The following is a 13,179-nucleotide window of genomic DNA, read 5'->3' on the forward strand; positions in this document are numbered from 1 at the left end:
CCAGCCTGTGTGTGATTTGTCTCTTTTTGTAAATGTGATGTGAGTTTGGATTGCTCAGAATAAACAGCTGTATCATTTTTGTGTCTTTTTGCTATATTGTTATTAGTGTATCATTTTGCCATGGAAACATGAAAGGCACAGCTTCATTATGGATTAAAGGTGCAAATTACCACATCCATCTATACATCCATCCATTATCTCCATTGCAACATATATAGACTGCAAATTACCCACTTGAACAATAATATTAGTATAAATATATGCTGACTTAAAAAAACAAAACTAAAGGAGATGTGTGACCTAATATTACAAAGAAATAATACATTATCTAATATTTATTTATTTTTAGACGTTTTAATATTCTTTAAGATTCTTTGAGTATACTATAATGTACGTAAGTACATAGTTATCAGCAAAATTTGCATGAAGTATTAAAAGTAAAAATATTCACTGTGCAGAATGGCTCTTTTCATGATGCTTTTACTAAGGTTGAAATGGTTAACTAAACAATGGAGTTTCAGTAAGCGTAAGAAAATCTAAATAATCAGGGGAAGTTTAAAGCTAATTGAACATAAGTAGGCTACAAACCCAGAGACAACTGCAGGGCTCTAGAAGTCCAAATACTAATAACCTAGCTAAATTTACTTTTTGTTGTCAACGTGGAGGATTTTCTACTGCACATGTCCTCTGTCAAAACTTCGTTTCCCAGCATGCTCTGGTGTTGGAAAGTTACGTGACTTGACGTTTTTTCACCGATTGTTGATGACGGTGGCAGACAGCGCAGGTCAGTAGCTGAGTGCTGTTCCTGGGAGGAGGAGTGCCTGCTAAGACAATATAATTTTCTCCGGCGACCTGCTCTAAAAATACGGAAGCACAATAAAATCAACGAATGAAGCTGGGGTAGTGTGGAAGATCTGTGAGCTATACGCCAATCGACGCTGGGTCAGAGACGTCTCTAACATTGTTTTGGAGGCCTGTTGCTAACTACGGGGAATCCTCGGACTAGCCCCGGTAGACACCGGGCCGAGGGAACGCAGAGGACCAGGACTGGAGCTCCGTGGGTTTTGTTTCACTGACCAGGTTTTTACTGACGCTAGCTGCTCTGTCTTACTATCAAACGTAGACGTAACCTCTCGTGGCGGGTATAAATCACCGTATCAAGACCACTTCAGTTTGACAGCTAGCTAACATTAGCTCTGTTGTGTTTACCAGCTAACTCAGTCGAGATCCCCTGATGAAGTAGGCATTTTTGTGTATTTGTTTCAGTTAGGATTTGCATATTTATTGTCTGCCACCTGCCTGTTAGCTGAGGGTGATTTGTAAGCCTGTTCTGCTTCTGTCTACGCGGACTGAAGGTCGCTAGCTCGCCAGCTAGATCAAAAGGGCTCCTTGCTAAGGTTATCACATCTCCAGGCTTATCTACTATAGCCCAAAGTTTGTTACTTTGTTGGATTGCAAGGATCAGCGTAATTGCTTTGTCTGCGCTGTCCTTAACTCTTTGAATGTTACAGAAAGTTTGACTTGACCAGGAGGAAAAGACCTGTACGGAGTTGATTTTACCAAAGATATATTTACATAGTTGAGAGACAGTGTCCCGGATGAAGGCTCACAGAGAGGTGTGGAGTTTGATGCTGTCAGGACTCACAGGTGTTACCTGTTCTGCTTGGCATTATTAATCTCACATCAGCATCCACTATCTGGCTGCACCAGAAGCAACCAACCCACTGTTTCATTCGCTTGAGCTGATTTGCTCAAGAAGGATCTTCTTCATAACAGACCACAATGAATCGTTACCTGCCGGTGGCACGACAGCACTTCCTGGCTGCCTTAGCCAGCACCAGTGTGGTGGTAAAAACTATAAGTGCCGTGGTGGTGCTCCTCTATCTATTGTCATGGGCCGTTGACACTCCATACGCACTGGGGGTGACCCCAGGCTATCTGTTTCCACCCAACTTCTGGGTGTGGACGCTGGTGACCCACGGGGTGGTGGAGCAGCATGTCTGGGGTGTGGCGGCCAATGTTGGGACAGTTATGGCCTGTGGGCGCCTGTTGGAGCCTCTGTGGGGCGCTCTGGAGCTCCTGATCTTTTTTGCAGTGGTTAATGTGTCTGCAGGCCTCCTGGCAGGCCTCTCCTACCTCCTTACCTATGTAGCCACCTTTGACCTGGACTTCCTGTTTGCTGTGCGTGTCCACGGAGCGGCCGGGTTCCTGGGAGGTGTCTTGGTGGCGTTGAAGCAGACCATGGGGGATACCACAGTGCTCAGAGTGCCACAGGTGAGGACAACAAATAACAGCAGTCATTTCTGCTCTGCACTGATGCAAGGTTGATGCTCCTCTTTGGAGCCTGTAAATAATGCTAGACATTTATACCAGTGAGGAGGAGGGGGACAGCACAGTTAAACAGAGAATAAACCTTAACAGGAATGTAAACAGCACTGGGAACCTAACCACCAGCCCTTGAGATGTGTACATAAACAAACCTGTGTCAGGTTATGGCCAGCACACATCCATGATGCCCCCAGTCAAAAATAAAAATAAAATGCATTTGGCTTTGCTTTTAGTCTGAATTAACATAGATTTTCACTATGTAAACACATAGAGTGAGGACAAGAAGGGAAAGTGCTAGATGCCTAGTCTGCCTTGACACTACATTTTGATCTGTATAAACCTGCCTCAGTCAGTAAAAAAAAAAAAAAACACTGAACACATACAGCTGTATATAACAGTGTGGACACCCCTGGTCAAATTCTGCATTTTTGTGTGTATAGAAGTAAGCATACACCATGTGGCAAAGAGACATTTTCCATATGCATGCACTATGTTAATGCACTGTTATGTTTTTACTTCATGGACTAATAAAATGTTAAAAAAAAAAAACCTTTAACAGTAATTGTGGCATGTGAAAAAGTTTGGTTATCCTTCTACTTGTAAGAACTTCATTAACTACTTAGTACTTAACTCACTCATTAGGTATTGTCATTGTTCTTAAGAATTATCAGCTGATGATAAGAAAACTTTCAGATAAAACTAAACGTCTGCTGAGCAGAAAGGCAAAGCAACAACCCCTTATGATTGCATAGGAGCTGCAGGAAGGTTTAAGTGACACAGGAGTGGTGGTAAAGGGTTGACATGGAAGAGTCATCACAAGGAAATCTTATCCTGCAACCTTGTCACAAAAGTGCTATGGACAGGTGAAGTTAGAATCAAGCTCTTTAGCTATGAAGGTGTGTTTGGAGAAAAACATAAGCATTTAATGAAAAGAACACTTTGTCAACTGTTAAGCATGGGGATGGGTGTGAAAATATTATTCTTTGGGGGTTTGTGTCAGTCAGTGGCACAAGAAACTTGCATGGCTAGAGAAAAGAATGTATTCCACTAAATATCAGCAAATTCTGGAACCATGTGTCTGATCATCAGTCAAAGTGAAACTGAAACCAGGCTGGCTTCTACAACAGGACAGTGATCCGAGGATCCAGGCCTCAGATTCCTCCATGAGCTTTATCTACACAAGCTGAAGTTGTTAACGAAGTTGTTGTTGAACGATCCTCACACTCCGTCCTGACCTGAGCATCACTTCATTTCAATCACTTTGCTTTTTTCTTTCATCACATCACTTTTTTAAACATGTGTGCAAGAACAGCCTAAAAATATCCCACACATTAGACGTGATGTGCAGCAAGAGTGGCTGTGAAGTCATACATTAAGAATAGACACTTATTTGCTACAAAAAGTGTTTGCAAGTTCTGATATCTGCCAAAGGGAGGGGGGTTACAATGTACTGACTTTGTAAGGTGCCCAAACATTTGCACATGCCACAGTTTAATTTTTTTCTATTTCTTAATGTCTGTTTACTGCAGGTTGGTTGGATTTACTTGAAATACTTTTAACAGGATATACTACTGGCTTAACAAAACTACAAACTACATTCACTACATGAAAGAAAAAGTTGAATCAACACCTTTAGTAGAATGAACAACAACAACAACAAAATTTGCTAATGGGTTAGGGTTAGGGTTAATTTTTGTGTACAATTCCTTCAGGATTTGTATTGGAGATCTCTCTTTGTATTGTTATTTACCTGTTCCACAGAGGGATTACATTTGTTTTTGTTTGTTTGTTTACTCAGTCCATTCAAATAGTAATTTCTCTGTTTAGTTTTTATTATGGTGGCATGGTACGATAATTATTTTGTGACCGCACACTCTCATTGGACAGTCAAATTATTACAAATACAGAGATCGTGCCATCTTATCGAAGCCATATAAGCCCGTGGTGTAGCTGTTGAGTGCTGTGCCTTCATTCTCTGGTTTAGGCATATGATTCTCTTCCGAATATGGACTTCAGTGTGACCTGTTAATTTACATTTTAAGGTTTAATCTGATGCTTCTCTGCAGAGGAGTGTACACAATTTTATTTTTTTATTTATTTTTTTGCTAAAGCATTAGCTACACATTCCTAATGTGTCTCAACTAGCAGGCCACTCAGCATTAGCTTTAGTTTTTGTGCTTTTTTTATGAGTTTATATAAAACTCACTCAGTCTCCCTCAGCTGAGCAGGTTAGAAAATGTTCATCAAAATGATTGTAATGTTCACAGTGACTCCTGCCTGCCACCCTTGCATGTAATCAGCTATTGTTTGGTGTTCCCATTCCTGAATCAAGCTGACTTGAGTGAATGTGGGAACTGGCAGCTGCGGTGGTCAGTAGGCAAACTGGTATCTGCCCCTTTGCCTGATTATTTTTGCTCAAAAGAGCTATAATCTTGTCTCCTGCTCCCATCTCAGGTGAGACTCAAAGCAGCACCGGCTTTGGTCCTCCTCCTCCTGGCCTTACTGCGTCTCTCTGGGCTGCTTGACAGCTCTGCCCCGCTGGCTGCGTACAGCTACGGCGCCCTGTCCGGTTGGGTCTACCTGCGCTTCTACCAGAGGCACAGCCGGGGCCGCGGGGACATGTCAGACCACTTTGCCTTCGCAAGTTTCTTCCCTGAGGCACTGCAGCCAGCCGTGGGGCTGCTGGCAGGGCTGGTCCACTCGGCTCTGGTGAAGATGAAGGTATGCAGGAAGATGGTGAAGAGATACGACGTGGGGGCACCCTCTTCCATCACTATCAGCCTCCCAGGCACGGACCCGCAGGATGCCGAGAGGAGGAGGTGAGTCAGATTGTAGAAGGAATTAAACACGCTGATCTGATGCTAATTTTGGTCTGATATATTGATGTGCCTTATCATTAAATATCTCGCTTGCTCTCATTCCATTGAAAGAAACGGTCTAAATACTGCTTTTTCACCCTAACTATAATACTCTGGAAGAATACTGCATACGTTAGATTTTAGCACATCATAATTCCTGAATTTAAACATTATGAAGATCATTGAGGGATAAAGTTCATTATTGACCTTAGAAACAGCAACTGAGACAACTGTTTCACTACAAGGTCCATTTAGTAGCTATTCCAGAGCTTTCCCACAGATGACGTGACTTTAATCAGCAATATTACCAACCCATATTGGGTAATCCAGAAGTGTAAAAGATAAATGTACACATTCACACACACACACACCCTTAGTAGTCAATAAGACGATAAATACACAAGTCAGAGAGGAGACACAGACACAGTGCTGTGTGTGTTTTTTTTTTTTTTTTTTAGTTTTGTTGACTCAGGGAATGATCGCTGAGCCTCGGTGCTCTCTCTCTCAGCCATACTCTTCAAACAGTTCACACATCGCCATGCCTTAGCTCAACACTCATACTCTTTCACACACTCACTAACTCCTACTTTCAAGCTGTCAGGGATTATTTTTCCTCCTGTTCCAGTGTCTGACACTCACACATTAAAGCTGTCACACAGGTTCAGTTACAGGTACATGTCATAGCTCAAACACAGACAGACGTGTGATCCTGTAATTGTCAACAGGTCATGTTACTTTTTTTTGGATCTCAGTGCTAATTGTGTGAAAAAATAGCTTTATACTTTATCATTGGAAGCTTATTAAAGAGCATTTGTTTTCCAACTTCCATCCAAGAAAGCTTCTCAGTTACTAAGTTACATCAAACTAGTGCGGTTACTTTTTTCCTACTTATTGGGTTTCATTATCTTCCAGTCTGCATCACTACTTGTCTTATGTTCAGCATTTCCTTTTTCCAGTATGACAAGTCAAACATGGCTGTCATGTGAATGAAACTAAGGCCCCAGTTGAATGCTTTATTTTGATTAGCTGGTGATTAAGAGGTCTGCTGTCTGTTGAAAGCGAAATAAGACTTATGGTAATGATTTTAAAAGTAACTGGCACTTTTCCAGAATAAGTGGGAGATTTAATCAACAAATTATGTTTTTCACTCCAAAGATTATATCATTCATTGTATAAATTGTCTGTTCATCTCCCTGATTGCCAGTATTAAAGGACTGTATCAGTGAAATGGAGTATTGTTTCACTGGATTCAACTAATTTGTTGCATACCTTTCATGAGGAAATATTATTACACAATTAGCATTACAGATCACGTGAAACATTTACACCATGTTCAAGCTGTGTCAAGCATGTCACATCCATTTCTTTAGGAACAGATATGCCAATCCAGTCGCTTAATAACGTGTCCCATCATCTGAATCTCTGATCAGTGCTCTGACAGTGTTTATTCCACAAAAAATGAACATTAACATGTGGCAAACAAACAGCTGGATTTGAGGTGTAATACTTGATTATGTAATTTAAAGTAAAGGGGTGTCTTTTTCAATCGTTGGGGCTCATAGTGCTGTGCTCCACAACTTGTTTCTACAAGAAACCCATGTATCTCTTTATAGATTACCTGAGTTACAAAATGATACCAGTGATTGTATCAGAGAGGAATTTGTCCAGGTGTACTAAGGACAAGTCATTTTCTTACATACATTTATTAAGGCACAGTGATGCTATGGAAACATCAGATTACATCTACAGACACAATCGAAAGTTACGCAGCTGTACTTCTCTCTGGTATAAATGATGAATATCTCTCTTCTCCCCACCCCCAGACAACTGGCCCTCAAAGCTCTGAACGAGCGTTTAAAGCGCGTGGAGGACCAGTCTGCCTGGCCCAGCATGGACGACGAGGAAGATGACGACGAGGACGAGGTCAGAACTGACACACAGCCGCTCCTCCCAGGTGGACGTGATCCCTCCTCCTCCTCCTCGTTGAGACCAGCAGGAGGTCCTGTCGGCGCCTCCCTCACCTCCACCTCCTCATCCTCAATGTCGCAGAGCGTCGGAGCGCCATCCACAGGCGGAACACAACACCCAGAATCCAGCATTATCAGCTTCGAGGATGCACCTTCTAGATCGTAACAAATAGAACGCACGTGTACAGATACGCACGCTCTGTTCGGTGTCACTGGCAAGTACTAGCATTCAGCGCCTCTGGCTAGTACACTAATATGTTCGGTGACAGTGATTAGGCATACACTCACACACCAACACACACGACATCTTTGACCAGTTCATACACACAACCGTGCGCTCACAAACACTCTGTCAATGTCATCGTGAAGCCCAAAGGGGTGGTAACTGTACAGTGCTTTCAGTTCAGACATTTTGGTTGTAAATCCTCCGTGTAGTTGGGCAAATTGGACACTATAGTTCTTCTCTTTCTTTCTGCATACAACGAAAGTCAACCAGAAATTCTGTCTTGTCTGGACTCAATCCCAACTTGCAGAGCTCTGTTCACTGCTTCATGTGTCTCCTTCTCTTGGTTTCTAAATAAATAACAAAATGGGTGTACAATATTCTTTTCTTAAGTCATTTTCAGAGCAGCCATAATTGTTCTCTGATTGCCTGCTACAAGAAAGCCATCAAAGACAGAGACTCATGCTGAATTCTTGGTTCCCGATGAAAGGCCGACTCTATGCGCACCAGTTGGATGAGCGCTAAAAAATTGGCTGCAAGTGACATTAGTTTTTGGTTTATTGGTTCCAAGTATGTAACTGGGTGTGAGGAAGTATGAAAAGCAAGTGCTCAGCACCAACTGCTGGACCAGAGGAAAGAAGCTGCTGCAGGTCTGACCTGCTGATGAACTATGATATAAAACTCCAGGATGTGCCAGGTGAAAGAATTTCCCAGACCAGGTTCATTTGCCACCTCGTGTCTCTCCGGAACAGCAGGAAGAGAAATGGACTGTGTATTCTTTTTTTTTTCTGTTCCCCAGATTGTTGCTCATTGGAGAACAATTCTGTATTCTTATTTTTTCTTCTGGGTCTGTACATCTCTATACAAAATCAAAAAAACAAACAAACTTTGTTTCCATGCACTAACAAAACATGTTAATGGCGCTACACAGATCTGTTGATGATGATTATGATTCTTCTTGTTTTACGAGTTATATGTTTGTTATATTTTTAGGTGAGTTTCAGGCCCAATCCTGGAACACCATCCTGCAGCCTTTTACATTTTCCACATTCTGGGATCTGAAGTGATACAAGAATTAGCAATAGCTATTCAGTTGAATATAGATACAGAGAAGTGGTATGTCATGCTTGTATTAGTCATTTGGCAACATTACAAATGCAGAGGAGTGATCAAGTGCAGGAGAAGTGCAGAGATTAGCCTTGCTTGGGTATACACAGAGTGTGCAGGTATTTTTAGGAATTTGAATTACAATGATTGTGAGTTGCAGATTCAGAGGATGCAGCTATGACGTGTCAGACACTGACTCATGAGGATAAATTACTTCAGAGACAGAGGATGTCTGCATTGATCAGTAGGGTTCAGGTTTCCCAGTCACATCCTTTGCATTTGTAACATCTTTCATTTCCAAAATCACAGAATAAGTTTCTAGGAGCAGCTAAATTGTTTAATCTAAAATGTTTTATAAATTCTATACAGACCAAAAGGTCAGTGATTCAATCATTTTTTAGACCACCATCACTGTAGATGTCACATTCTATTATGGCAAAAATCAAATCAGTAAATTCCCAATTTCCCAGCGTTCCCTGTTGATTAAAGTCAATTGCAAACAATAAATTATTTCAGAGGCTGCGATCACAGTGATGACAAACAGAAACATTATTTTGTGTGAGCTTGTGATCACAAGGTTGAAAATGTCTCCAAGTTAATTGAAAATGCCCAAGTAGTTTAGAGAGTGAACCATGAACCTCAGCTGCTCATATTTAATGGTTTTGAAGGTGACGTCAGCATCACCCCTCACCATTTAAATGTCTCTTAAATCTTTGACAGTTGTTGTGGGAAAACAAGCTCAGTAAATTAGGCTGCACATTGTCCCTGGTCTGATAACTGTTGTGTCTTTGTAGGCAGGCAATGCCTGTAATGTTTCTGAGACTAAAACAGAGCTGATTGATGGTCACTGCTGATTAGTCATATTAGTCATTACCACAGCAGGTTCCATACACAGACCTGAAAAGCTCAGAGAACATGGGGACATGTGTGGATGACATAAAGGAATATACTGTTACACGTTTAAGTCAAATTTATAGTAGTTCTGTTTTTCCTATTTAATATTCTGATGTCTGTTTTGTGAAAAATAATATTGGAGTGGCCTTACTGATCATTTTATTTCCCCACTGTTTTAGTGAGCATGCATCAAACCAAAAAGCAAATGACCAAAATCATCACATCAAATCAAATGTAACAAAAGACACAGCAGGTTATTTATGACCTTCATGCCCTCCATCTTTAACCAGCAGGAATCGCTTTAACATCAACACAACTTTACCTCCACCTAGGCTGTAATTGGCAAAAATAAAGTGATAGTTCACATTGGACAAGGTAGAGCTGTAGAGACAGCCAACAACAATATCCTGCATCTAGAATACTGTAAAAAAAATGTTTAAGCGGTCCACAGAAATCTGAGCACAGAGTAAAGTTAACAACCATTTCATAAACATCATCTGGGAAATATTGGAATTTGTCAAAAACTGCACTTAGACTGATTCCTGATCAGTTCAGCAGACTCAGTCTCAGTGTCTGGAGATGAACTTGGCTGACACATGTAATAGTATGAACTGAGAACATCACAGAATTGGGTGGTTTAATATTTGACAAATGCAGAAATAGTGCTATATGGCACAATGTATGAAGCCGTGGACCCTGAAATAATGTCCGGGCTTCTGTCATGTCACTAGTGTAGTAGAATGTGCTCCTGAGAAAACATTGACCCTGCCTTATAGATATCACCAGTCTATTATAATTTACAGTGGCTCTCATTTGTCCCCCTGGACTCCACCATGCTTATGTTCTAATCTAGCAGCATGTGACAGATTAAAACATTATCAAGCAGTGCAAATTCAGATTCATATGTAGTGTTTTTGTTTTAACTCTGAGACTTTCACCCAAGCAATGATAAACAGTCGCTTTTTACCTGATGGAAACGTGTTGTTTAAGGGAAGTGATAAGCCATATTAGTGTGATGAAACTGTGTGTTCTATCCTGTGTTTCCTGTCCTTTCTCCTCATTTCACTGTGCTCTTATTTTGGCATGCAGAGGTTTACGTAGGATGAGTGGGGCCATTCTTTTAATTAAATATGAATGAATGATATTATGTACCTGGATGGACATAGGGATGAGAGACGTGTCTTTCAGACCAGAGCTGATTCAGATCCATCTACAGTGTGGAGCTATATTCAAATATCTGAAATCTCAAACTGCTTTCTACCATCAAAAGTATTCACAGTAAAAATGGAGAAGTGTTAAAACAAACCTATAAATAGAGTAATTACTGGTAGTAACAGTGCAGTCACAGTCTTATATTGTCATTCTCATATGTTTTATGTGCTAGATACTCTGGAAATGGCCTGATGTTTTTTTTTTTTTTTTTTTTTGCTTAGCTGCTGGCACAACTCAGCTTGCATCACACAGTAAATATCAGCAATGCAGCAAAACACATTCTATCATGGATGCCTGCAGATAACTGTGAAGTTGTGTAATATGGTCAAGTTGTGTAATTTGATCTGTGAAAAGGCATAGGAACGCTGTAGTTGGCAGTCTGAGGTTTTAGACTCAGCCTGGCTAATCTGACTCTCAGCCAATCCTCCACTCTCCATTCCTGTCCTCCTGTCCGCTTTAGTTCTCTGTATTCCCATTTTGTTCAGGCTGAACAGAAAAGACAGGAATGCAGTCACATATTAAGTGTATGAATAATGCCAATGTACAGTTGGTGTAGACAAAGTGGAAGAGCTTCAGGTGAGGAAAATGAATGATGTCAGTGCTGTTCACAAGCAGTCTATGGTTATTACATTGCAGTGGCCTGGAACTACAATGGCCAATGAACATGTGGCAATTGCTGTCATTGCATTTGGTGACATGCACGGTTCGTAAGTGTTTTTTTCCTTTACACCACTATCACAGGCAGGTAGGTTTTTTTTTTTTTTTTTGGTCTAATGGGTAAAATGTGCAGGGTGTATGGAGTGACACCAGTGTCCATAGATGAAAGCTGTTTTCTTGCCCTAAGATGAAAGACAGATTACAGATTTGTTTTTGTCCTTTTTTTTCATTTAAAAAAAATATTTTTCACTACTTTCATTTTCCTCGAGTCCCTACTTTTGCACCAACAGATCTTGTTCATACTAATGACAGTCTTTCTCTCTCTGTACTGTGGCTGTTCCACAGACTGTTCTGTTTTAGTTTTCAGATATATTTCTTTATCTCTATATGAAATAAAAGATGATTGTATGAAATTAAACCATGTTTCGGTCCTTGCTGCATTACTGTTGTGATATTAAGATATTAATGAGTGTACTACCATGTCCTGTATTTTTGTAAAAACATGCATACTGATATGCGCATATATATATATACATACATACATATATATATCATCTTTTATATATATATATATATATATATATATATATATATATATATATACATAAAAGATGATTTACACACATGCTCACAGGTGGGGTTACTAAATAGCTGCTTTTTGACCTTCGTCTTAATCTTTGTAACATACAGCATGTTGTACCACCATATTATGCTATGACACAAAACTATTTATAATTAAGAGGGTTGGAAAGAGAATTAGAATATCCTACTCAAGTATAAATTGACTCCAGTATTCTCTGCAAATGACTGATACTGTCCAAAATGGTGACCGATTCTATGAGAGAAATTAACTTTGAAATAATCCAAATTTAAATGAAATATCCGCCTCACATCACTCCATAATGGCAAAACAGTAGGCTACTCTAATTGCTTCTCTCTGCTCCATTTAACATTTCCAAACGTAATTCACTACAATACAAGTTTAAAAACTGAAGATTGGACTTGTCTCATCAATTATACAATAAACTCAAAAACATTGAAAAGCTACTCAGTTACATTGAACGTTTGTTTTGTAAAGCGTGAACTTTCAAACTCAGCTTTTCACCGACATGCCTGAGAAATTCTTAAAGAGCTCAGGAAAAAGGAAATTTTAAAATTGCAGATCTGTGGCAAGTGGGCAAAGTCCACCTGCTGAGCGAGACATTGTGTTATATTGAGTATTGGTACTGTTTCTATGTAAGTTTCAACTACTCAATCACAGTACTCATGGAGTACCTTTCATCCTATTCCAACTTTCTGTACTTGTTAATCTCGACCGCTGTCTCTATTGAGTTTACTTAATTTAGAATTGATAACATGGTTCGTCCTTTAGTTCTCTTAATTTGGTAAGTTACCTAAACTGACCGCCAGATGGCGTAATAAGTACAGACTAACACTGGACTGTTGACTTATGGCTGAGGCAACTGCAATGAAACAAAGTTACAGCTTCAGTGCTGACAAAAATGGACTGAGCTCAATTAGCTCTAATTGGGGGAACAATAGATTTGGCTCAAAGCTCTCTATATCTCTGTGGGGACATATCCCCAGCATTTACTTTAAACCGGACCATTGCAGTGCCCATTAAATTGTGGTTATCATTTGCTAGGTCAAAAGCTAAAATTGGTTAATTAACACCAGTGGTACTTGAGATAAAAGTAAATACTCATTTTAAATCCCAGTTACTAGTTTAAGAAACAGTAATTTAGATCACCTGTAATTATAAACTCGTTGCACTGCAAAGTTCAGTTTTAGCAGGTTAAAAACAGACTCTTCTGTCGTTTAAAATAAGCGCACATTGACGTTAAGCTTGTGAAACTGTCATGAAAATGTCACGTCTGAAAAACGACAGTGTTTAAGAGTCGACGTAATTGCACTACTGTTACAGACTTCCATT

At 40.1% G+C, this 13,179-nt stretch overlaps 1 protein-coding gene across 1 annotated transcript; it reads left to right on the top strand.

The window, feature by feature from the left end:
- Positions 1–768: 768 nt before the first annotated feature.
- On the top strand, positions 769–11,664 carry tmem115 (transmembrane protein 115). The gene is made up of 3 exons (XM_018675124.2): positions 769–2,274; positions 4,783–5,147; positions 7,010–11,664. Exons 1-3 carry the CDS (start codon positions 1,783–1,785, stop codon positions 7,317–7,319), a joined length of 1,167 nt encoding a protein of 388 aa, XP_018530640.1. The 5' UTR covers positions 769–1,782; the 3' UTR covers positions 7,320–11,664.
- Positions 11,665–13,179: the final 1,515 nt, after the last annotated feature.

This window comes from Lates calcarifer, linkage group LG6 (assembly GCF_001640805.2).
Source record: "Lates calcarifer isolate ASB-BC8 linkage group LG6, TLL_Latcal_v3, whole genome shotgun sequence".
In the NCBI taxonomy this organism is placed as follows: domain Eukaryota; kingdom Metazoa; phylum Chordata; class Actinopteri; family Centropomidae; genus Lates; species Lates calcarifer.

Coding starts and splice junctions, on each gene's coding strand:
- tmem115 (XM_018675124.2), top strand. CDS start 1,783: ATGAATCGTTACCTGCCGGTGGCACGACAGCACTTCCTGGCTGCCTTA. Junction 2,275..4,782: donor CAGTGCTCAGAGTGCCACAG/GTGAGGACAACA, acceptor CTCCCATCTCAG/GTGAGACTCAAAGCAGCACC. Junction 5,148..7,009: donor CAGGATGCCGAGAGGAGGAG/GTGAGTCAGATT, acceptor CCCCACCCCCAG/ACAACTGGCCCTCAAAGCTC.